At 46.3% G+C, this 26,407-nt stretch overlaps 1 protein-coding gene across 2 annotated transcripts in view; it reads left to right on the top strand.

Moving 5' to 3' along the window:
* The window catches only part of Plc21C (Phospholipase C at 21C), a 290,194-nt gene that overhangs the window by 233,262 nt on the left and 30,525 nt on the right, over window positions 1-26,407 (top strand). For both annotated transcript variants that reach the window (XM_084580466.1, XM_084580465.1), the window contains exons 15-19: window positions 1,096-1,387; window positions 2,391-2,776; window positions 5,988-6,086; window positions 10,876-10,952; window positions 18,548-18,643. In XM_084580466.1, the coding sequence (XP_084436592.1) occupies window positions 1,096-1,387; window positions 2,391-2,776; window positions 5,988-6,086; window positions 10,876-10,952; window positions 18,548-18,643 (950 nt within the window). The remainder of the gene's footprint in view (window positions 1-1,095; window positions 1,388-2,390; window positions 2,777-5,987; window positions 6,087-10,875; window positions 10,953-18,547; window positions 18,644-26,407) is intronic.

Genomic DNA, 26,407 nt, shown 5'->3' with positions numbered 1-26,407 from the left:
ATTGCTGGAAAAATGGACACGAGCGCAAAGATGATTAAACTACAGTGTGGTCAGGAAAACCATAATAGAAGAGATGTGGCTATTATTGAAAGGTTGTTACAGAATTGTTTCTGAAGTCTCTAGACTTGACAGCCTTTCCAGGAAGTGGTCTATTCCACTTCTTGAAGCGCACTTCTGCGCATATGGAATTTCTTTTCTTGAACATTTCCGCTAGGTCTGCCATATGCAGATTTATTGTGACAAGTTGGTCAACTTATTTGTTGCAAATGCTGTCAGGATGGTAGTCTAGTGGCTTAAGCATCCACATCATGTGTAGAGCGGGTGCGGGGTTTGATTCCCAATGCCACTGAGAACCAGCGGGCTTTCCCCTGGCTCGGTGCTTGGCTCTTCTGGTGCGCAGAGTTCGAGGAGGTGGGGTCTTCTATCTCATAACACACAGACCAGACCAAGTAGAGAAGTTTCCCTGGGCTGCCGTCGTGAATATGCAACAAGGCCACACCTAGCAAAAGTGCTGTCTCCTGACAACACTGGTGTTGTGTGTAATTGAAGTGCAGCAAACAACTTTTAAACAAAAAACCAACCTTTGAACTGCCCTTTCTTCAATTTTTTTCATTCGCTTAATTAATCAATTAATTACAGTGATTTCATTAACTCGATCAATATCTATCACACATCAATCAATCATCAATCATTAGAACCAAAAATTATCATTATATACAATATTTTTTACATAGCCCCCTATTATTTCCAACAATCGCATGGTGCCGACTACTACTACTACTACTACTACTACTACTACTACTACTACTACTACTACTACTACTACTACTACTATGCCAACAGCGTTTCGACTAAACCAGCTTTATAAGCTACGTTTCTCTTTTTTCACTGCTATTAAATAAACTATTTTTTGCAAATGCTTTTGTTGCCAGTCTGCCACTAATTCAGATCTGACTATTACGGGATCAAGGGTCTTCTGCCTAACCCTAAAAACATCCTTTTTATTTTAGAAAAAGTTTCAGGCATGCTCTTTAAGCCTCATTTGCATATCTCCGGTGATGTCCTTCCTGACTGCGGCATGCATGTCTGTCACAGGGGGGCCTTTCTGGCGAGAACCGCAGCCCCCTGCAGACGACTACTCAGGCCAAGGCAGAGGTGTCAGTAGCCACCTCCAGCACACAGCAACCACCACAGCAATCCTCTTCCTCCTGCTCCGCTGCCACGGCCACTACATCAGCCCCTTCACAGGCGACTTTGGGTGCCGGTGCGGAGTCTCGCATGGTCACCGCCGCCGACTCCATGGATGGCACACTACCATCTGCGGCGCTCAACGGCGGCATCCAGCGGAGCCCCGCTACCAACCTGGCGAGGCAGGACACTCTGAACCGTGAGGGGCTTCCTCCCACTCTTAAGACACGTTGCACGTGTCATCGGCATCAAAAGTTTAAGAATGACCCTTGTCTCTAGTCATTTTCAAAGGCTAGTGTTAACAGTCTTCAAGGTTATCAATCGCCATCGAGCCTGAAGGGGTTGTGTCACAGCCAGTTCTTTGAAAATGCTTTCATCGGGCAACAGATGGTACCATGGTTGCCCTTCAGTGGTGGAGTATTGTATGCTACGGTGCAAAGCCAAGGGGGTGAAGCTTGGGGAAATGCAAACTTATCGCTTGCCCCTCTGCCCTTGCCTTCATTTTTCTTGAACATTTTCTTTATATATACATTTTTTTCATTTCTCTATGTTGGCCCTAGCACCCTACAGTGTCTGCCTGTTACAGCGAGTGTGGGTTCATCTATCTACCAATATCTCGTGGCAAGTCTGTGTTGGTGACGTTTTGATTACTCATTCTCAATGCAGAAAGTCCTGATTTTGCAATATGTGTGGCGAAACCATGCAAGTAGCATTGTTAAACTTGGCTCCAAGACAAAAGTCGACTCAGTATGCAAACTTCATGCACAGCTTCGCTGCAAATAAGTGAGTGCTTAACCGTAAAAATATATAAAAGTATCTAACATAGAAATGTACAATACTCAACGGTTACAGGGGTTTGGTTGCTAATGGTCCAAGCAAAATGACGCGTAGTAGCTGTAAAGAAACCTCAGTATGCAGTGTCATTTCTTTGCACTGTCAATCTGTAGCATGCACCCCTCACAATTCGGTTACGAATGTTGTCCTTTCCGAGAGCGCCGAAGAAGGATGGCAAGGCATGCCCCTCTCTCTGGTGTGGTGTGAAATGTGAGAAACTAGGATGCTGTTGTGGAAATGGTCGCAGGCCACAAGTTGGGAATGCATTTCTGGCGGCGAGCAAGCTCAGTGTGAAATGCATGAAAAAAAAGTGCCCTAGGAACAACGAAGAAGCAAGGAAAGGTGCATGTGTTAATCCCTCGCCGCAGGCAAGCTGGACCAGACAGTGCGGAGCCTTTCGGACGAGGGCAACCAGCAGGAGAGGAGCCTGTCCCTACTCGAGTCACCCGAGGCAAGCCTTTCGGCCGAGCCCCTTGTCAAGCTGCGGGAGCACAAGGCGGTCCTGAAGGTGCAGAACAAGCTGGAGAAGGAGCTGAATGGCGTGCGCAAGCGCTTCGACAAGCTGCGCGAGAAGGAGCGCGAGGGGCAGCTGCAGCGCGCCGACAAGCTGGCCCAGGCCGCCGAGAAGCACCGCGCCCAGCTCTCCAAGTCTCATTCCAAGCTGGGGAAGAAGTTCTCATGCGGGGATGTTATGGCATTCAAACAGCAGAATGAATCGCAGATCCAAACCTTGGATGCAGAACACAAAGCGAAGGTAAGTGTTCACTCGCTTGACCAGCTCTGATCTGAATGTGTTTTAGTCAAAGTGTGCGAATGTGAAATTTTTGGTTATTGAGTGAGTGCAAATAGTAAAAACTGATTGTGGATCAAATATTTGCAAATAATTTTAGTACAGCTGATACTGCAGACGAATGCTTTTGTATAAACCTCAGCTATGAACAGAAACATTTGTTTTCACCCATCACTACAATAATTTACTATACTTGTCAAGCCTCTGTGAAACAAAGCTGGAGGAATCAGATAGGTACGGTAGTAGTAGTAAGCTGTATATTGCATTACTTCATAGACTAGAATACAGTTAGGCCTGGCTTTACCGTCCGTGAGTTTTCATTACATCCAGGTTTTTGTTATACAGTCGAACCCGGATATATCGAACTCGAAGGAGATCGCGAAATAGTTCGATATATCGATAATTCGATATACAGAAATCGGCTTGGGACAGCACTTACGATGCGAAAAAAACGATACCGCATTTGTCGCATAACCAACTCACTCGCATAATGAACCCACCCTTCACTTTTGCACTCAAGAATTTGGAAAAAAAAAAGCGTTAAGGCCAGCTCGCTCACATGCAAGCGATTGAGCGATCTCAGCGACGAGCCACACCGACAGAGCAAAAAATTTCCAACTTGGAACTGCGTCCCTCAGCCATTTGAGCCACCGTGGCAGAAATCACCAGCTTTTTCGCTTGCATGTCGCACTCCGTTTCGGTCGTCTCATCCACAGCTCATTTCTTGGCAGCGTGCTAAGATGCTGCGCAGCAATAACATCGCAGGGTTTGTTCATCTTTTTATAGCTCCTGTGGCGGCGGGGAGCGAACTTGGCAGACTGCCCGTGATGGCTTGATTGCACAAGCCTGGTTCGATTTATCACGCCGCGCTTGGGACTGGCGTAGTCCACTGCCACTAAATATTGTAAAGCGTGATACAGTAGCTGCAAATGCTGTTTCAAGCGAATAATGCTAAAAACCGTTGTCATGATCGCAGCTCACCGCATGCTTTCGTTAATTCTTACATGCAAGAATAAACGACGCCGCAAAAAAAAAAAGAAAAAAAGCCGCTTCGTAACGCCATATCTTACACTACGCCGTGCGTATAGCACAACGATAAAAATAGACGACTCTCAGAAAAAAAAAAAATCTGCTGCTTGTTAACTTCCGCAGGCGCCATAGCCACGTCAGCCACTGTGCGCAGAGGGTTCGCAACACACGCTGGGGAAAGCGTCCGACATTCTGTCTAAAAATGGGCTGAGCTGGCTTGGCGCATGCGTAGCGCGTGCTACTGCTAGCGAAGACCGGGAAAGAGAAAGGAGAGAGATAGCTCAGCAAAAGAATGGGCACACCCTTGCACTTCGCTCTGTCGCATTTTTCCCCACTCGTTCCCACCGGTTCTCTCTGGTTCATTCACACACATGGCTTGCAAATATCACGTGCTTGTGCACGCGATATTTGCAAGCCATGGACTGGTGCACGGTGCATGGACTGGTGCACGTGCTGGTGCACGGGAAACGATAACCGCAAATGCGCGCGCCTTTAGGGAATGGGCACGGCGCTGCCCTAGCCGAACTGTCCCCTCTCATTACTTCCGCGCGCGGCTTGAAAACGTCACGCGGCAAACGGCCGAGGGTGATGCAATGGTTTTTGGGAAAAGCACACTTTCCAGTGCGTGGTGCAGAGTTCGATATATCGAACGACCGGTGAAATTGAGTTTGATATATGACGTGGCTTTTCTATACTTTTACATAGAATTTTCAATGGGATATTCTGTGAGTTCGATATAACCGAAATTCGATATATCCGGGTTCGACTGTATGCAGTTCTTGCCAGAGGGCTCAAAAGGACATCTCATAATGAAAATCAGATTAAAAATTTATTGTAGGGAAACCACCTTCAAAGTATTTGCAGTATCAAATCAAATCAGAATTATTTGGATGTATAGAAGCGGTCAAATATTTATCGATCGCATTGAGTGCGTGGAGCAGCTTCCTTTCTGCTACGATTCGCACGAAACGTCTGAGGGCGCAGGGCTAAGGGTGTAGTGGAGGAGTCAGTCTAGCGGAAAGTGCGCGTGCTCACGCTACCACCAAGTGAAGAAGCACCTGCGTCTCCGCGCATTTTCCCGCTCGTCCACCACCGTTGCCCCAGCAAACTGACTGTTTGCCTTTCGTCGTCGGGGCTCACAGCTGTCCCCTCTACCGATGCTGCACAGGAGTTCACGAGCAACCGCGTGGCAGTGATAGACGCTCACCGCCCGCCCTGTCGTTTTTCTTTGTTCTGTTATTTTTTGCTACTTTTGAGCATAAAGTATTGTAGTACACATTCCAAAAGCAAAAGCAGCAAGTCTGCTGCATTTTCCACATATATGCGCCATCGGTGCTGAAACACGACATGTTGTATCAACAGCAGTCACTTGTTGCCATCATAGACGTTCGTCTCACGTCAGTTCGTTTACTGGACATTTGGTAGAGCCAAGTTTTCAGTAATTCAGCATTAGCTAAGAGACAGTTGGTGCCACGATTTCATTATATCAAGGTCAACAGCTGCGACCATTGCTGATGGCTATTACTGCAAAGATTTTTTGCAAGGCTTACCATTACGTCACATGAACTTTTTCATGTCACGTGGACTCTGGCAGTTGATTGTATGGGGAAATGTTAGGTTAGCTCATGTGACAACTCTAGGTACTGCCTTATGGAAATGTCACAATGTTTTGTCACAAGGTTAGGTTACCAAAATATGCTTGATTTTTTTTAATGTTCAGAGATGAAAAATCTGTACAGTAAAAGTATGGTACGAATCTATCGAACAATGAATACTGTTTGCAAACTATTCAGAGTTTCAAATATTCCCACAAGGCAAATTTGTAGGGAGGTGCATATGTCTATATGTGATCATAGCTTGGTCTTTCCCAGAAAGTAAATGCAATGCTTGCAGATTTATCCATTAATTTGCCGATTAACCTACTTCATATCATGCATCAAGAAGAGCCCACTGAGCAACCGCATTTGTTCATTTTTTCTGGTCCACGAACATAGTTGCTGTACTATTTGTGGTACCCACAGGTTTGTGGTGCGGGCATTGGAACTCCACTGGATGTTCTGTGGATGTCCTAAGCATTCGCATGACGTCGAGGAGAGTCTTAGTGACCTGTGAAAATGAAGTGCCACTCTTTGATCACATTTTGCAGAAAGAGGAACTGCAGCAGAGCCACAACCTAGCCATGATGAACATCACCAAGGAGCAGTATCGAGCCGAAATGGACATTCATCACAAGTACATGGAACCGGTGAGACATGCCACACTCATGGATTCTGGGCAGCCCGGGTGATTTCACTGTGTCGCACCGTTGAAATATTTTGGCTTCTAGTGAAGGATTAGCTGTAGCTGCTAAGCAGTTAAGTGGGATTAGTGTGCAGAACAGTGCCAGTATTTACTGTTCATCATTTAGATGGATATTATTTAGTCAATAATCGTAGATTGCTACTTACACTTCTCATCGGCATCAAATAATAGTGCCCCCTAGAAGGAGTAGTACAGTCATAGATTGAAAATTTAGACCACTGATTTTTCGGACGTGCTTGATTATTCACTTTTTCATGGCGGGTCAGTGTCAGGGTGTCTACCAACCGAGAAAACCGAGACTTCTCAGGGAGTCTGGATACTCTGGAAAAACTCAGGGAATTTGTGCCTATATCAGGGAAAATTAGCGGCAGTTCTGCCCAAAGGATACTGAGGTCGCAGTAATGCCGGCTCGTGCAAACAAAGCGGGCTGGTGTTGCAAGATTGTACACTATGATAAAGCGGTGTGGCGTTTCGAGTTTCGAAGCGCGCCGAAAGCAGACCCTGCCATTGTGGCCGACGGCAGAGCAAGCGCTTCCTAGGTTTTGCACGTGCGCCATTCAACGGACCACCGGCCTCCCTTTGTTTTGTTGTGTTTTTCAATAGACAGCTCTTTTCTCCCTGCTCACCGGCTTGATGGAAGCGTTCACTTTTACTCCACGGGGCGTGCACGCGGTAGCATCATTGGCACCCGTGATGCAGTGATGCAAGCGGCGCAGCAGCGCAGCTTCGTGCTCCGGCAGCCGCCGCGGTCTTTTTTCTTTGTTTCTCCTTGTCAGTGTGAGAGCAGAGGCAGACTTTGGTCGAACTGTGACTTCGTGATGGTGTAAAACGCGGAAAATTTAGGTTTGAGCTTTATACTAGTCTAAAAGGCAAAGAAAGGTAAAAAAGGATAGGCGCAACGGAGACGCAGCAACGCGCCATCATGTTATCAGCAATCAATGATGAAGCGCTGACTCTCCACGATGGGCTGCTAATGGTCGGATAATGGCATTGCCGGTGGTGCTCGGCACGACAGGCAGGAGAGCAAACAATTTCTTCGAGGCGATAGCTTTTGCTTACGAGCATCGTAATCATGACGATGCAGATGAAAAAGTGATACCTAAGCAGTTTTCATGGACGCGACAGGTCGAACGCTCAGAAAAGTTACCGGTGCAGTGACAGCGGGAGTCGCGAAACGGCATCACGCATGCGGAATCACAAACCTTTTTTTCCAAAATAAATTTCTTTCTTAGTTGCAGGGGCAATTATCTCGACGGGAAACGGTGCATTCACAGCAAAAACTATTCAGAACTCATTTTATCTACTTGCTATTAGCCTCGGTAATTAAAAAAATATGCATAACTTTTTTCGCCACTTTCTCAAAATTTCTCAAATTTTGGACACAGTCACCATTTTGGAGGAGCGATATCACGGCTTCTATAGCAGCTATTGCTATAATTGTTTTCTTTTTTGCCAGAAAGATACTCATATAAGTTCTGCAGCAACACTGCTTTTTTACCACTGCTTTTTTTCCAAAATTATCAAAATAAATATTTTGTCCCAGTCGCCAAAATGAGCTTTTTTTTGCCACGTTTGACAAGCCATAACTTTCTTCTAAATAAGTCTAGAAAGTTCATTTATGCTTTATTGCAGTCATTTGTGAATGAAGATCATAAATTAAAACCATAAATTTAAAAAAATAATTCTAAAAGAGAGTAATCTCGTTTTCTCAAAACACACATTCTTCATGCTCGTTTGCAGAAGCGATATCTCCTCCTTTAATGGAGGTAGAACCATAATTTTTGTTGTGGCATGTAGCTAAAAGTGCAAATCACGCAATGTTAGGAACAGATTTTGCAATTTACATTTCATATGTTTCTCAATTTTGCTCTGGATCAGACTGTAGGGCACCCACATTTGGAACAGTGGACTTTGAACTGCTATAAAATCGCTAATATTCGTTATATCGAAAAAGTGCTCCTAACATTCTATTCCTTGTGCTTTCTAAAGTATTCATGTGAATTTTTTGTATTGTGGTTATTTTTTCATTGTTTTTGCAAATTATGAACAATTAATTTCATTTATCTTTTGAACTAATTTGTGAATTGGAAAAATGGTGACATATTTGAAATCGGTGCAAGAAACTGAATCAGAATACCGCGTTTCTTCAAGTTTGATGAAAATGTAAGAAAAATAGCTTTAAGAGCCAGTTTAATAAGCTTACTGGAGAGGGATAGCATCAGGCAGCATTGTGTCAGCTTGTTTTAGCATAAAACAAAGTAAAGTGTCACTCAGGGAATTTTACAAATGCACTCAGGGAAAACCTGGAAAACTCAAGGAATTTGGAAACATCAGTTTGGTAGACACACTGCAGTGTGCTCCATAGAAATAATGTGTATAAGCAACCCAAATTTAAAATGCGCTGCGACTGATTGCTTAATTTTTTGGACCTCATCGCATTTACTGCAGCACCGCTACCAATAGCCAAGCCTCCATGTAATTCGTATATTGGAACATCATTAATTGAAGCTTCAGTGGAGTCAGAAAAGTAGTCAAATAAAGCAAAATTGAAGCTAGAAAGGAGCTTCTGAGAAGCGGTGCCCTTTTTGCTGCATGACACAGTAGCAGTCTTTGCAGCACAGCACGGACTGTGAGGGTAATGCGGTGAAGCATCATCAAAATGCAATGGTTTAGTAGACTCACAGTGCCAGGCTTGATTTTGTGCCTGGACTTCGCCTATGCCAGCGCTTTCACCCCTCATTTGCCAATGACAATAGAGCCATTGAACTTTGGTTGCTGTCAGTCGCTTGTGCAAACGCTGCGTGGCGAGTCTGTTAAGCACCAGAATGACACAAAGCTGCTGCCTTTCATCACTAGGGGCAATCGGAAGTTTATGTAATGAGAGTTTTTCTATAAAATTTTATTTTTCAGACTGCCCAGTTTTTCAGATGCCTTTGCCCTCTCTAGTGGATCCGGAAAATTGGTCATTGACTGTATACCTCCACATAACATATTCTAGCACAACTTGGAACAAAAAGTAATACTGTTGAATCCGGATATATCGAACTCCAAGGGGATCGCGAAATAGTTCTTTATATATCGATATACAGAAATTGGCTTCAGATGCCACTTGCGCTCGTGAAAAATGATACCGTATTTGTCGTGTAATCAACCCACTAGCATAATGAACCCACCCTCCACTTTTCCCCCTGAGAATTTGAAAAAAAAAAAAAGTGTTAAGGCCAGTTAACATGCAAGCAATTGAGCGATCTCAGCGACGAGCGGGAGCGACAGGGGTAAAAATTTCCTACTGTTGAATGCGTCGCACTCGCTGCTCGAGCCACCGCAGCAGCTCAAAACAAGGTTTTTGTGTCACCTCGGCAAAAATCGCGAGCGTTTTCGCTTGCATGCCGATAGCGCGTGCCCCTCCGTTTCAGTCGTCTCATCTACAGCTCATTTATTGGCAGCGTGCCAAGATGCTGCGCAGCGCTAACATCACGGCGTGTTTACCTTTTGATAGCTCCTGCGGTGGCGGTGAGTGAATTTGGCTGAGTGCCTGTGATGGCTTCAATGCACAAGCCTAGTTCGATTTATCATGCAGCACTTGGGACGGGCGTAGTCCACTGCCACAAAATTATTGGAAAGCGTGATAGCTGCAGATGCTGTTTGAAACGAAAAATGCTAAAAGCTGGTGTCATGATCGCAGCTGATCATGTGCTTTTGTTGATTCATACATGCAAAGATAAACGACTCTCGTATAAAAAAACAAGATTACCGCTCCTTAACGTCCGCAGCCTCTATAGCCATGTCAGCCGCCGCGCGCAGACGGTTCGCACACATGCTAGAGAAAGTGTCCGACGTTGTCTGCCATGGGCTAAGCTGGCTTGGTACATGCGTAGCGCGTGCTACTGCTAACGAAGGGCGGGAGGCCAGGAGAGAAGAAGAGAGATAACTTGGCAGAAGAATGAGCACACCCTTGTGCTTTGCTTTATTGCGTTTTTCCCCTCACATTCCCACCGGTTCTCTCTAAAGTTCTCTCTGGTGCTTTCATGCACAATGCTTGCAAACGTCACATGTTGGCCCGCAGGAAGTGGTCACCGCAGATGGGCGCGGCGCTGCCCTAGACCAGCCCTTGCCGAACTGTCCCCTCTCATTCCTTCCGTGCATGGCTTGAAAAGGTCCCACGGCAAACGGCCGAGGGTGATGCTATCATCTTTGGGGAAGGCGCACCTTCCAGTGCGTGGTACGGAGTTTGATATATTAAACGATCGGTAAAATTGAGTTCGATATATGATGCAGCTTTCCTATACTTTTACATGGGATTTTCAAGGGGCTATTTCGTGAGTTCGATATAATCAAAATTCGAATTATCTGGGTTCGGTATATCCGGGTTCGACTAGTATTCAAGCAACTGATAATTTGTGCTAGCTCAGCCTTTAGATGAATAATGTACGTCCAGCCTAACTTGAGTCCTCTTCGACTCATATTTCTGGAAAGGTTTGCTCTTTTCATCTAACGAGGCATTGCATGAAACTTAGATAACTGTAACCATCATTTGTTTGTTATGGTCAGTTTGAAGCCCTTATGATGGGCAGATTTTTTTTAACAGTGCGTGACATTTGCTGCGATGCATCATCCGATTTTCGCAGTCAATCTAAAACAATTTACTAGGCAGTAATATTTTTTTATAACGCAACATAACTACTGCCATCATATGACTTTGGCAGTTAACCTGAAGCCTTTGTTGCTTGCAGCTGTTCGGTGCCTTGGAAAAAGCGATGCAAGCCTCTCAAGCGGCACAGATCCAGACATTGCAGAATCTCCATGACCGGTGAGTAGTGGCATTCTTCTGTTAGGTCAGTTTTGCGCAATGCCAAAAGCACCTTTAACGTTCATAGTGCAGCAAACACATGTGCATGTAGTACGCACGCTCTTATGGCACTAAAGCCCCAACTCCAAGGGCTGTTCCCAGTAGGAGGCATCTGAAAAGGCATGCATCTCTCGGATTCCTTGCCCTTGCTTGCTCACTGTTTTCCCTGACCAAAAAAGTTGAAAGGACTGCTGGTGGTGAATAAAATCCACCGGGGTAACTAGAAGGACATCAAGCCATGAAAACAAAAAATTATGGAGCAGTGCCTTAAAGCAGTATAAACACCCAATTTTTGAGTTAAAGTTTTATCATTTGTAACGATGCGTAAGACATTACCATACATGTATTATCACGTGATATACGCCTATGACCGCCAAATAATTTGTAATCGAATTTCTTTTCTCACCTGTTTTGGTTCCAACAGTCGAGCGATGGCTGTGATGTCCAAGTCAGGTCTAGGTCATGTGAAGGATGAAACAGCGATATAATTGTTCCTGTGTTGTTTTAATTCACAACACTAAAGCAAACCTGCGTCATGAACAGGAATCACAAAATTGAAGTCAATCCCAGTAAACCACTGTACATCCAGTGGACATTCGATGTATGTCAGTTCTCGGATATATGGATGTCCGTGGGAAGCCTGCCGACCTCCGATGGATCTCCCACAGACGTCCAGCAGATGTCCGAATGAAGCTTTAGATCTCCCATGGACATCTGTGTTGGATATCTTCAGCGGAACTACGGAGGATATGCATATGAAGCTTTCTGTCCATTCATAAAGAAGGCTTCAATGATCACAGCCAATAATAGCCAGGGATATACTATGAGCTCACTATAAGCCCACAGATCTGCCTTTTGCGCAAGTTTTCTGTGCATGCGCGAAGTCGTAGCGGCGACCGATGGAAACACATTAGACAGCGTCAGCAGCGTTTCTTGGCACCGCCAGTGCACGGGGCTGGTGGCACCGTGCAGCACGGTGACCATCACAGGCTTGGCAAAGCGATGCCAACCACATCTGCCACATACGGTTGCCACTTTCTAGGCCTTCCGGGATGCAAGACGCGGTTTTTCAGGTTTCCTTCGGGGAGCCAGCCGCAACCAACAACGACGGGAAGCTTAAATTAGGGCCACCAAGCATCAAGATGTGAATGGCCGACCTTAGTAACAGACTGTGTACTCTCGACTGTGCGAAAAACACTTCATTACAGGTATGTATGCATCTAAAGGAAATGTGCATAATGAAAAGTATCTACCAGAGTTAGCACCAAGCCTGTAACCCACCAGTGATAGCCACAAGGAGCCTTTGTTCGGTGTGTGTTCGCTTTATATGTGACTGAGTCTGATATCACAATGTATTTTGTTGTTTGTTTTCTTTATGTGCGAAGAGGCCGGGTAGCGCAGATATCACAGCTGGCTGTGTGCGCTAGACCATAATATTTAGCATGTTTTATCGCGACTGCTGCCTGACTAAAAAGAAAAAGAAATGGATGTTTGTTGTGATGCACCGCTGTTCGTGAGCCGAGTGGTTGAGCTGGTCATGAGGCTCGCGAACAGCAGTGCATTAAAATTCTGTATTTTTTTTCTTGTTAGTCAGGTGGCAGTCACGATAAAACATGCTAAACATTACGGCCTAGCGCACATGACCGCCTGTGATATCTAAGCTACCTAGCCCTTTCGCACATAAAGAAATGACAAAATACATCGCCATCAGGCCCCGGTGCAACTAAAGCAAGCACGCACCGAAGAAATCCTCATTGCAGCTATCAGTGGTGCGTTACAGGCTGGGTGCAAACTCCAGTAGGTACTTTTCATCATGTATATTTCCTTTAGATGCATACATACCTGTAGTATCTGTGTTTTTGCCGCTCGGAGCATATGACGCACTTGACACTCTTGCACGATGCACAGTATTTTTTTTACCTTACAGGCTTGCCTTTATGCTCGCCAAAGCATTCAGATTTTGTTCCTTCGGTGTACGCAATCAGATGCACTTCGTTAGGGAGCTTGATAATCGTCGTCTTCGTCCAACCGTTTGCAACGGCAAGGAAACCACACGGCACAAATGAGTCTCCTGGAGGGTTCATGCTCGTTCACTTGCGGAGTGGATCACTCTGGGCGTAGAACAGCGTTGGTTCCTGACCGAGATTCGCATCCGATATGTAGGAGATGCACATGTGTCACCAAGTCGTTGATTCCGCAGAAATTACAGCGGAGGCAGAAAGGTTGTGGATCCTTTCACAACAGAATGACCGTTCTCTCTGCACCGAGAACCTTTTCACCACTGTGACCACATCTGTTCTGACTCCTGAGGGCAGAAACCGGCTACAGCGCTGAATCATCCGTTGCTGCGCTTTTCCTGCAGGTGTGCATTCTGGCTGGGACAATGCCCTTTTCAGGGGGTGTGTATAAGTGCCTCTCTGCCGAGCTTCGTAGATGAAATCCTATAGCAGCACGCTTGTAGATGACGCGAGGAGAAAGCGACGCCCACTGCACCATGCAAGTGCCGCAGTGACTGCATTGTGCTCGGTAACTCAAGACACTCCACGCATATGCACCGCTCGTAAGTCACAGGAGACGATTCCACCTAGCTCTGCAGCATCAGCAAACCCCTGGCTGCTTTGCCCTTTGAGATCCCCCTCTCTCTCTCTGCCTCCGTGCTCTCCTGTCTGCCAAGAACCTGCATGCTGAGAGCGTCTCATTCTGTCATGTTGAACACGGCCCACGCTGCACGCTCTTACAATACGAAGATAGTATATGCGTGCTGTAATATTCCCCCATACTGCATGAACATGATATACAGCAATCACTGTCACTACTTTCCACCCCGAGGCCAGAGAAAAGGGGGGAGCTTTCGCTTTCTACCTGCGTTGGCGTGGCCATTTCGTATGGTGCGCTTTTGCGTCATTTGCTACACAGCCGTCCAATGTGTTTCTCGCCCACTTCTGCATGATGGCGCCACATCCTCCCGCAAAAGACTAACTGTAATAATTTAGCATACATGTGACTGTGCATAAGTGAAAAAACCGAGGTATAATGACTGCAGCCTAATAAACCTGGCTGGGGCCATACACTTGTAAAAATCCCATGGGATGCTCAAATTCGGACACACCCAGTCATGTCAGATGCATACCGCAATGAAACTAGTGACTTCAAAGCTGATTCAAATAATTTTATTCATGGTATATTAAGGCTTTCTTTCAGTCTTAAAGATGGTACGAGCTTCAACACAAGCTCCATGCAGTGGGATGGTTACTGTGTGCAGGCAATATTCTCAATGTTGAACCTTTAGCCCGAGATAGGATGTTTCTCTGAAAAAAACCGTATAATGGGGCTTCTTTAGAATTCATAGGAGCTCTACCATTCGAGAGGCAGACTAGTAATCTTGTTACCTTCGGGTGAGTTGGAACCCTGGAAATACACTATAAGCGTCACGCTGTGGCTCAAATGAAAATTTATTGCACTCCAAAGTTTAGACGAAAACTGTACATCCCCGAGTCGTCCATTGTACGGAGTGTGGGAGCGCTTAAAGATGGTACGAGCTTCAACACAAGCTTCATGCAGTGGGATGGTTACTGTGTGCAGGCAATATTCTCAATGTTGAACCTTTAGCCCGAGATAGGATGTTTCTCTGAAAAAAAAAGAGATCAATGAAAGGCTAAAAAATTATTAAGACAGGGATTAAAATATTATTGAATGATGGAACTCACTATTTCTGTAACTTTCATGCCACATAACAATGAAGCCTCGTACGTCCACATGCTGACATCCGCTCGCCATCCAATAATGTATGCCCCTGGAACATACACTGAATCTAATGCAGATATCCAAATTTGGATGTCCGTAAGAATGCCTTACGAATGTCCTCTAATGGCAATGGAGATTCAGATCTTAATTAGACGTACCACGGATATTCGTGGTTGACTGGGATGATATCACTGTTTTTTTCATGCCACGCGTGAGCGTGACTTACACTTTGTGGGAATTCCACATTCTCCTCGACCGCACGATGCCATGGACACCCTCTCAGGGTCCCTACCAACCAGGATAACTGGGAATTTTCAGGGAAGCTGGATAATCTGAAAAAACTCAGGGAATTCATGCCTGTATCAGGGAAAATTAGCAGCAATTCTACCTAAAGGGAACTAAAGTTGCACTAATGCTGGCTCGTGTAAACAAAGGGGGCTGGTGTTGCAATATTGTACACTACAGCATTACGCGTCCTTTCCTCTGCGACCGCCGGCATCCCGCGTTGTGCCAAATGGACCATCCCAGCAAGACGGCATAAAGTGGTGCGGCATTTCGAATTTCGAAGCGCGCCAAAAGCGGACTCTCCCCCGGCTCTGTGGCCGACGACTGAGCAAGCACTTCCTACGATTCGCACGTGCGCCATTCAACTGCCACCGGCCTCTCCTTGTTTTGTTGTGTTTTTCGATAAACAGCTCCTTTTTCCCTGCTCACTGCCTTAAAGGGCCACTGTCCAGAAAAGGACCTTTTAAGCAAAGGAGTTCAGTGTTTCGATCAGGTACCGGGATAGTCTGTGAAAAATGCTACAGTGACACGTGTGCCGCAAAGCAATGAAAATACAAATCAAAGCTCTCTCATGTTCTCCTTCAAGAAGCCAGATTCCCCGTTCCCTGCACAGGCCCGTCGAGCCGCAGCTATAACGTTTTAGTCGAAAACGATACTCATTGGTCCATCTCGCTGTCTGAGGGTGAAGAATGGGTGTCTACTGCTCGCTGCACGCTTTTCCTTCGCCACGGTCAGACTGAATCCAGCAGCGCACGCTCCCTCGTCCGTTTCTTTTTTTTTCGCGCACGCGGAGTGCCACGCCCCACCTCCCGCAAACGCGGAGGAGGAAGGGGAATGTGTCTTGCGGAGGCTAGAGGACCGGGCAGGAGAGTGAAAAACCCTTGCGAGGAAATGGGAGGAGAGAAACACGACAGAATCGGGTGATTGCGGTGGCTGTAACTGCGTTATTAGTTACTCTTCTCAAAAACATTTTGCGGCCTTGCTTTCTGGGGGCGAAGTCTCACAGTCACCATGGAAGAAAATATTTTCAACCGGAGGGGGGACAGTGGGCCTTTAATGGAAGAGTCCATTTTTACTCCAGGGGGTGCACGCACGCGATAGCACCACTAGCGCCTGTGATGCAGCGATGCAAGCGGCGCAGCTTCGTGTAAGCTTCGTACTCCGGCGGCCGCCACTAGCGGTGTTACTGTGTGCAGCTCTTCACAGTGTGTGCAGTTCCTTCACAGAAGAGGCAGCCGCCTCTTCTGTGAAGGAACTTGAGCTCAAAAAATGGAAAGTGTTGGCTGATGCCAAAATGCAAGCGTCCCTCATCCAAATTAGAATAAATTTTCTAAAGCAGTGAAACAGCACGGAGGCATTTTGCACATACTGAAATGAAAGCATGTGAGAAAGGTTGGTTGAGGCTGACTTTTCAGTGTTCCTTGGTGATTTGTCACTCTTAGTTATACAAACTAACATAGATTTCTATAATGTTCAATATGTCGGAATAGACTTCATGATTGCCGAGAGAGAATCTCACTTGCGATGGTAAAGTTCGGTTCCCATAAGTGTGGTTGCTGTCTATAGATAGAGATATCTATAGACACCCCTTATGTAATACCCCAAACCGGGGGTCTTTAAGGTAATAAAGTGATGTGATGTGATATATAATCTCACATTCGAAAATATTGTGTATCCGCGTGCGTCTTCCTTTTATTTGATGTGAAAATGTTTGCTTTGATTTGCAGTTTGTTTATTATTGTTTTTTTTTTAGATATTCGTTTTTTTGCCTTTTACTAACTTCTCCCTTCTCTTTTCTTCTTTAATGAAATAGTAAAAGCTCGTTAATTCGAACTTCACGGGACCGGAAAAAAGTTTGAATTATTTGTTTGTTCGAATTATTGAATGGCCTCGAAAAACACTGACAAGAACCATTTGTATTATGGTAAATGTACCGTATTTAGTCACGTAATGAACCCACCTAGCTCCAATTTGTCCCTACGAACACTACAAATATGAAAAAAAAACAAAAAGCATCAGTCATTAACGCGTTTTCTTTTCGTGCAATCACGGTATGACATACAGCGATAGCGGTGTGTTTACCTTTTGATTTTAGCTCCAGCAGGGGGAGGGGGAGCTAACTTGGCAAAGTGCCAGCGCTTGTCCAGTTATGCAAGCCTCTTTTTGAGTATGTTTGCTTTATCATGCTCTGAGCGACTGAAGCAGACGCCGTGTACTAGCTGCCCCTCCAATCATTGGAATGCGCGATAACAGCAAGTGGCTTTTGAAGCGAACAACGCTAAAAGCCGACGTCATGGTCACGGCCGACTCACGTGCTTCCATTGACTAATGGGTGGAAGGATGGTTGGCTATCGCAGAAAACAGAAAGTTTAACCCTTGGTGACCGTTCGAGGTCATAGCCTTTCATGGGCGTTGGCTGTGACCGCACCGACAGTACTTATCCATATTTTAACAGGGCTGGAATTAAATAGTATTTAGTTGGGAGCTACAAAGGTTGCGCTGAAGAGAGAGCAGGCAGCCGCTGCCGCAGCCATGCATTGACCTTGTTGCGGCTGCTGTCCCCTCCCACGCCGCTGGCTCCTTACTATTCAAATGGGATTAAATTGTGTTTAGCAAGCTTACTGGAGAGAGATAGCATCAGGCAGCATTGTACCAGCCCGTTCTAGCATAAAACAAAGTAAACTGTCACTGAGGGAAAACCTGGAAAACTCAGGGAATTTGGAAACATCAGTTTGGTAGACACCCTATCTCTCTCTCTCTCTCTCTCTCTCTCTCTCTCTCTCTCTCTCTCTTTCTCTCTCTCTCGGGGAGCCCTCATCTTTCCCCTCCTGTCCTCCTCAGAAACAGCTTTCTCAGAAACTTAGTAGTTAAAGAAAAATTCGTCCTGATCCAGGGGTTGAAGTTGGCACCACCGCCTTACCGCCATTGCCTTACCATCTGATCTGCTAGCCGTCCTGGTTAGCTCAGTCAGTAGAGCGACTGTCCCGGAAAGGCGGTGGTGCTGGGTTCGACCCCCGGATTAGGACGATTTTTTCTTTAACTATGAAATTTCTGAGAGAGCTGTGTAGCTTTCCTTTGTAGCCGTATGGCTGCGCTTGGGTGGATGACAATGCATAATTACTACCTTATTAGAAATCAACTTCACCTTGGGGGATTCCCCTAAATATTTGACCAAGACGAACACTGTTTGCTGTCTTTTAATATTTAATATCTTTTTGTACTGGTGAGATATTTAATACTGGAAGGCATTTTTTCCCCCATATTCTTATTTGATTCGTATTCAAAAATTTTTATATTTGCACATCCCTAATGTGGACTTGTCGATGGGAACATCTGAATTTCAGGTCAGTAATGGGTACACTTGTCATTCTTAAATGGTGTAATCAACATGGTTGGCAGACGTCAGTGACAGCAACCCAAAAGAGCCAGTCTGTTGTCCGAGTTATACACGTGAACTGGGGGAGGGAGGATGTGGACGCTTCTCTCTGGTAGTGGATTGTGATGGATGGCGCCTCTTTGCTGTGCAGGGAGGTGAATGAGCTGATGAAGCGGCTAGAGACGCACACCAAGGACGAGATTCGCCACCTCAACAAGAAGCACAAAGACAAGAACGAGCTGGACAGGTCAGCAGCATCCTCTGCATGTTTCTTCTTTTGCTTGTTTTGCCTCACAGGGTGATGATCGATGAGAAAAAAAAAAGCAGCGTGGTTATGTATGCAAATTGTCATCTGCAGAAACAAAGCCCATGTTTAAGCTCAAGAAATATGTTGGTACATAAGCGTCAGTTCGCCTGACCATTGGACTGTGACACATTGCGCGCAGGTTGAGGTGCAAACAAAGGAATTGCATCAAAGTGTATTGCTGGGCGAGTTGGTGACTGATCATGGTAGAAGAAAATAGCACAGGAGACGGGACAAGAAAGTAGACACAACACCATAAACAAAGGAATGCTGGTTGCTAACAAATGTAATCATCACTTCTGCTGGAATAACTGAAGTAATGGCTGATCATACTCCAGCTCATTTCTTCACACCCCAGGTGCCTTCTGTCCTCGTTCGGATTCTTTTAATCCTATAAAAGACATTGTGCTTGTGCTTCGAATGCGTTATTGAAAGCATGCAGTGCTGGTGAAAACAACTACAGGCAGCTTACTGCCGCTCGTGAATTTCACTGAAAAACACACTACACTAACTCTCCAGCAGTTAGTGTTGGCAAGCGACAATGATGCCTACAATGCCCATTAGTTGACGCACTAATGCATACCTGACCATGTCTGTCTCCTGGAGTGTTTTGCCGATCTTTCTCCTCTGTCGTAGACAGTGTGTGGAGCCGTGCTAGCTGCACACACGGTCTGCTGTCTTCACTTCTTGTCATGGCTAGCATGCAAGAACCATACATTTTTTTCGGCTGAAAAAAAAAATACTATCAGTGCAATTCATGTGGAGTTGCTTTAAGTGTCTGCCTGGCATTTGCATCCCCTGTACTCAGCTTCAGCCTTTAAACAATTCTTCCTGTCGTCATCACTCTAGAGAGACTCGTCGCTTCGAATGCTCTGCCTCCACGGTGAGATCCCTGTTGCCCCGAATGGCCGAATCTTCAGCAAGCCGGTGCTGCTCTAGTTTAAGTCAATGTACGGGGCAGAATCCATCACTGGTCCCCCCCGCTACCTGTCAGTGCTGGTTTAAACACACTGTTGACTGGACACAATTCCAGTGGCTTCAGAGACAGAAAGCAGAACTCTCAATTTAGATCTGACTATTTCAAGATGTGAGGGAGAATAGACGCAGTGGGCGCACCAGGGTTGACAAGTTATAATGCCTCTTATGGTCAACACACTTCATTTCTCTAATTGGCCACTGCAGCTCTTCCTCTCTTTATGACTTCTCCCACTGGTTCGATCGGGCTGCTGTCATGCTCCTCTCCACATTCCCTTCCAGCGTGCCAACCTGGCACAGCCGGACAGATTTTGCGAAGGTGGAGGTAGTAATGCCTTTGCATTAATAGGACGATGAGGCATGAAAATGGCACCTGGCTTGCGCTATGTACATATTATGGAAGCTTGCCTGAAACACTGGTACAGTTAAACCTGGTTACAACGAAATCGTGAGATGTCTGCGATTTTTGTTGCGTCTAGGTTTTCGTTACATATTTTTTGTGTGAAGCCTTCAAAGGGCAATGCAGAACAGAAACCAGATTAAGAATTGAGTGTGCTTACAGCAAATTCCCATTACTCGAAGAAATAGAAGTGGAGAAATGTTTCTCTGTTGCTTTGATGATACAGCATGACTGCGGCAGCAGCCACATCACGCTTCACAGCGCATCTATGAGTGGGGCGGGGGGTGGCCCAGTTGTGCTGCTGCCAGGCGAGGAGGCGCCTGCGTTTCCATGCAGGTTCGTGCTTGCCCCTAGGAAACTGACTCTTCACCTTGCGTCACGAGCGCTCTCCGCAGTTCCCACTACCGACACTCAAGAGCTATTGTTGCCGGAACCTCGCAAGCAACCATGTAGCGGCGACGGGTGCACGTTGCTCACCTTGCTTTTTTTATGCTTTTTTCTAATATTTTTCGCTGTTTTGGAGTATACACTATTGCAGTGCCATATTCCAAAAGCGAGAGTAGTGGAGACTGCTGCGTTTGCCACGTAGATGTGCCGTTGGCACTGAAACACTGTACGTAGTGCGGATGCTTTTTGCGATCATAGTTGTTCCTCACACATCAGCTTGTGTTTTGTCATCATGAAATTTGCGGTTTTGCTAAATTCCCAATAATTTAGCACCAGCCACAAGCTCGTTATATCAAGGTTAACCATTACAAGGTGTTCGTTACAGAAAGCATTCAATACACGCGCTCATTTTCTTGCAATACCGAGGAATTCACTGCATGGAGTTTCATTACATTGAGGTTTAAATGTAGTTACTGTTGTGTGTAGCGCAAGTGGTACCATTTGCCAAATATACTTATCTGTTCTAAATCAGCAAATTAGCAAAGAAGACTTCCGTGGTTTTCTGAAAGCAATGTTTTTGCCTTCATAAGACAGATATACAGTAAAACCTCTTTGATACATTCTTAAAGAACGCAAAAAAATATGTGCTATTCAGGAAAATGTATGATCCAAACTGCCTAATTAACTGCTGAATGAGGTACAAAGGCACTTAGAATTGAGACTTTCACTGCATAAAAGTGTAGATTAGCTTTTATAGACATCCAGTATGCACAGCTGCTTTCATAGGTCTCGCAGAACTCATTCCATATTTGTACTGTCCTAAGGGAAGAGATTTAGCTACAGATAAGCTTTGCACAAGGAAGAGGATAAGCTAGGATCGTTTCCTTAATTGTTTTAGGATTCTTCGCCCCCATACACTAGTGCCATGTGGAGAAGACATTGTGATGTCTTACAGTTGCCGCACTTTTGCTCATACTTTGGCTCGCACTTTTGTGCATTGCAGCGACTACAGTAAAAGCTTGTTAATTTAAACTTCACGGGACTGAAAAAATGGTTCGAATTGCCGATTGATTGGCCTTGAAAAAACTGACAAGAACCATTTGCATTATGGTAAATTTGCAGTATTTACTCGCATAGTGACCCCCCTCTCCTTTTGCCACTGAGAATTAAAAACGGAAGAGAAAAAGTGCTCCTTAGCACATCCCTCCATTTCACGCTGTCACCGTCGCATTCCACTGCGCATTTCTTGGCAGTTCGCCAAGATACTGCGCAGAGATAACATCACGGCCTTTTCACCCTAGCTCTATAGGAAAAAGAAAGCAGTGGAGGGAAGGGGTGAATGGGGGCATCTTGGCAGCTAGTAACGCTTGTGCCAGCGCTCGTCTGGTTTTGTAGGCCTCGTTTTCACTTTATCGTATCGCGTTTGGGACGGCCGCCGTCCACAGGCAATCATCGAAACCCGGGATAGTGCAAACGCCTTTTGAAGCGAACAATGCTCAGCGCAGGCTTCATGATTATGATTGACCATGTGCCTTCGTTGATGACTGACGAGTAGGAGGATGGACGACTGCTGCTGCAAAAAAAAAACTTTTCTGTGTTATGATTTCGTTTCTCATTTGGAAACTTGTAGCACCCGTCCGATGTTGTAGTCTTTCGTGGGCATTGGCTGGTACCGCACCAACAGAAATACTTATCCGTCTTTTTAAATTAACGGGGGTCAAATTAACGTGTATTTAGGTGCAAGCTTTGGAGGTTGCGAGGAAGGGAGAAGCTGGCAACCGCCACCACGGCTGCCAACTTCTACCCTCCGGCGCCACCGGCCACCACGCTAGTCATGGCGCCTTTGCGAATTAACGAGTTTTCACTGTAGGCATAGTTATCAAATGGTTCATCTCTTTGCTCCTAAAGTACTGCAAAAAAAGTAGAGTTTCTCATGAAGTCATATTTTCACAGGAATGAGCGCCTCATGTGTTGGCTTTCTCTAATGCTTCACTCCGTTGCAGTTAGGCACTGCAGGAAAGCAACTGTGGTGGGTGATCACCGCTGATCAGCTTTTCATGTCGCGAGCGCTCGTTAGCATATGTGCGCTTGATAGCAAAACGTATTAGACGACCACAGTTAATTGAAATTTTTGAACATATTAGCAAGAAAATCTTGTTTCCCGGGAACTTATTAGCCAGGAGAAAAATAGTATAATTCTATGGAAGATGCCTTACTGCCCGCAATTTTGAACGTATGAAATGGGAAATTGTATGAGCCGCAAACATATCAACGAGGTTTTACTGTATTTTGGTAACAGCAGGAGATGTCTGCCTGACTCTGACCTTCATGGCTTCCACGCTGAGGTCATGGGTAGATGGCATGCCTCTAGGTTGGGCTCATATTCTGCTTTCCTGCCATTTTCTCACATCTCGAACCTCTCCCACAAAGAAGCAGGAAACAACTTGGAAACATTCTGTAAAACGTGTAAACGTATCAGATCAGTGAAAAATTTACTTTATTATCTTCGGCAACGAGTGTGTTAAGCACAGCATTTGGACATCGCATCTTTATGCAGTAACTCTAGAACTTTACTAGGTAAAACTTTTCACTAGCTGGCCTAGGCTCAAGAACCTCTAAATTTGTCCTATGCAAATGTTGCATTGTACATGGTTTCATACTTGAACTGTGCTACAACAAATGCTGCTTCAACAGAATATTCACTTTAACGAAATATTTCCAATTCCTTGTCAGCTCGCCATATATAAGTAACGAAACAAATCGCTCACCACAGCAAAACATTTTTGATATGTGTTTATACTTCAACAAATTTTTGATATTGTCACAGAAGGCAGTGAAACTGGTTCAGCAGGTTTACTTAGGATTAAGTAAAAGCACCGGCAAGATCAGGCACGGAACCGACTGGCGGGCGAGCACCGAGAGCGAAGAAGACGAGCGCGTGCCTGTCTCCCGTGGTCGCCATATGGCGGCGCCAGTACGATGATATTGCGGCATTGCCCCTCCCGGTGGAAAAGGCATCGTCCCGATGCCGAGTGGCGAGGTCGAGGATAACCGTAGTCGGTGAGGATGCGCGTTCACATCAAGTAGTTAAAGGAAGCAAAGAAAAAAAAACACATGTAGCTTGACCTAGCGGGAGTAGAAGGGCTTCATCCTGGCGACATGTACGACTTCCGATTGTGCTTGCCGTCGGGATGAGCGAACAGTTCCTTGCGGGGTCACTTCGTAGGTGACGTCGCTGAGTTTGCGTTGTACTTCGTACGGGCCGAAGTAGCGGTGCAGAAGCTTCTCGGAGCGACCCCGCTGGCGAACAGGTGTCCACACCCAAACCTGATCGCCAGGGTTGTAGATTACCTCCCTGTGACGAAGGTTATACCGTCGAGCATCTTTACCTTGCTGTGTCCGGACTCTCAGTCTAGCCAGCTGGCGAGCGGCCTCGGCATGCTGGACGAATTGGTTGGCACCGGCAATCGATGGTTGGGCAACATCTGGCAGTAGCATTGCATCCAGCATGGTAACAGCTTCGCGACCGTACACCGAATGAAACGGTGTAAAGCGGGTCGTTTCCTGGACGGCGGTGTTATAAGCAAATGTTGCATACGGTAGTATTTGGTCCCAGTTCTTATGATCTTCGTTGACGTACATAGAAAGCATATCGGCGATGGTCTTATTGAGTCGCTCAGTAAGGCCATTCGTCTGAGGGTGGTAAGCTGTTGTTCTGCGATGACAAGTGCCACTGAGCCGCATCACTTCCTGGATTAGAGCTGAAGTAAATGCCGTGCCTCTGTCAGTTAGAACGATCGCAGGGGCACCGTGACGAAGGACCAGATTAAAGATGAAAAAGTTCGCAATATCAGTAGACGTGCCGCTGGGAAGAGCTTTCGTCTCACAATAGCGGGTTAGATAATCTGTGGCGACTATAATGTACCTGTTGCCCAATGATGACGTAGGAAATGGCCCGAGCAAGTCCATACCGACTTGGTGAAAAGGTACTCGCGGAGGAACAATAGGCTGCAGCATGCCGGCCGGCTTGACAGGTGGTATCTTCCGTCGTTGGCAATCACGGCACGTCTTAACATAGCGCTGAACCATAGCGGCAAGCTTGGGCCAGTAGTACTTTTGTCGTACTCATGCCAAGGTGCGCGAAAAACCGAGATGTCCGGCAGAAAGCTCGTCGTGGCATGCCTGCAAAACGTCGGTACGGAGCGGCGTTGGGACAACCAGCAGATACTGAATGTCTGTGGAAGCGTTGTTTTTCTTGTAGAGGACGCCGTCACGCAAGCAGAATGACGATAGGCCACGCGTGAAAAGGCGAGGAGGCGATGAGGCGGTTCCTTCGAGGTAATCGATGAGGGGCCGCAGTTCGGTGTCGTCTCGCTGCTGTTGAGCGAGATCTGGCGTCGACAGAGCGCCGAGAAAGACGGAGTAATCTGTTTCACTTGAAGAGCACGGGATAGGGTTTCGGGATAGGCAGTCAGCGTCACTGTGTTTCTTGCCGGACTTGTACACAATAGTGACGTCGAACTCCTGTAAGCGGAGACTCCAGCGGGCTAACCTGCCTGAAGGATCTTTAAGGTTCGCTAACCAACAGAGTGAGTGGTGGTCGCTTACCACTCTAAACGGCCGACCATACAAATACGGCCGAAATTTTGTTACCGCCCACACAACTGCAAGGCACTCCTTTTCGGTAGTAGAATAATTTGCTTCGGAACGAGACAGGGTGCGGCTGGCGTAAGCAATCACCCGCTCAGCGCCTTCTTGCCACTGAACGAGAACTGCACCGAGGCCAACGTTACTGGCGTCGGTATGCAATTCTGTGTCGGCCTCCTCGTCGAAGTGGCCAAGTACGGGCGTTGTTTGAAGGCGCTTGCGAAGCTCCTCGAAGGCCCTTTGCTGCTCATCGGCCCAGATGAAAGGCTGGTCGTCCTTTGTTAGACGAGTCAATGGTTCCGCTATTCGGGAGAAGTCGTGCACAAATCTCCTGTAATATGCACAGAGGCCCAAAAACCGACGCACGGAACTTTTATCAGTGGGGGTCGGGAAAGCAGCTACGGCAGCCGTCTTCTCTGGATCAGGGCTAATTCCCTCAGCACTCACGACGTGACCCAGGAACTTGAGCTGTTGGAAGGCAAAGTGGCATTTTTCTGGTTTTAGTGAGAGTCCGGCCCCGCGGATGGCATTTAGCACGGCCGTCAATCGTTTGAGGTGCTCTTCGTAAGTCGCAGAGAAAATGACAACGTCGTCAAGGTAGACGAGGCACGTCTGCCATTTCAGGCCGGCTAGGACAGTGTCCATCATTCTTTGAAAGGTTGCGGGAGCGGAACACAAACCGAATGGAAGCACCTTAAATTCGTACAGTCCGTCAGGAGTAATGAATGCGGTTTTCTCTCGATCACGTTCATCGACTTCGATCTGCCAGTACCCGCTGCGTAGATCGAGCGATGAAAAGTATCGGGCGTGGCGAAGTCGGTCGAACGAGTCATCGATTCGAGGCAATGGGTAGACGTCCTTTTTCGTAATTTTGTTAAGCCTCCTATAGTCGACGCATAATCTGAGTGCTCCGTCCTTTTTAGCGACCAGCACAACTGGTGAGGCCCATGGACTTGTGGACGGCTGGATGACATCATCGCGGAGCATTTCATCAACTTGCGCCCGAATAGCCTCTCGTTCTTTCGGCGATACTCGGTAGGGGTGTTGGCGGATAGGGCGCTCGGTGGGATCAACTATAATTCGATGTTTGGTTACTGACGTCTGCTTCACTTTGGAAGTGACGGCAAAGCAGTCACGGTAAGTGTCCAGAATTGCTTGAAGGCGGCGTTTCTGGGTAAGAGACAAAGCTGGGTTCACGTCAGTTTGAACAGTATGTCCAGTGCTCTCGGGAGGGTTCTCGTTGGCCAGCGAAAGGGCGCAATGGGCGGATGGCGCACTGACTTCGTCAAAACAAGCGA

Source organism: Amblyomma maculatum, chromosome 10 (assembly GCF_055883805.1).
Source record: "Amblyomma maculatum isolate TAMU_Amacu chromosome 10, ASM5588380v1, whole genome shotgun sequence".
NCBI lineage: Eukaryota > Metazoa > Arthropoda > Arachnida > Ixodida > Ixodidae > Amblyomma > Amblyomma maculatum.
The sequence above is the reverse complement of the archived record's forward strand: the minus strand, read 5'-3'. Positions and strand labels throughout refer to the sequence as shown.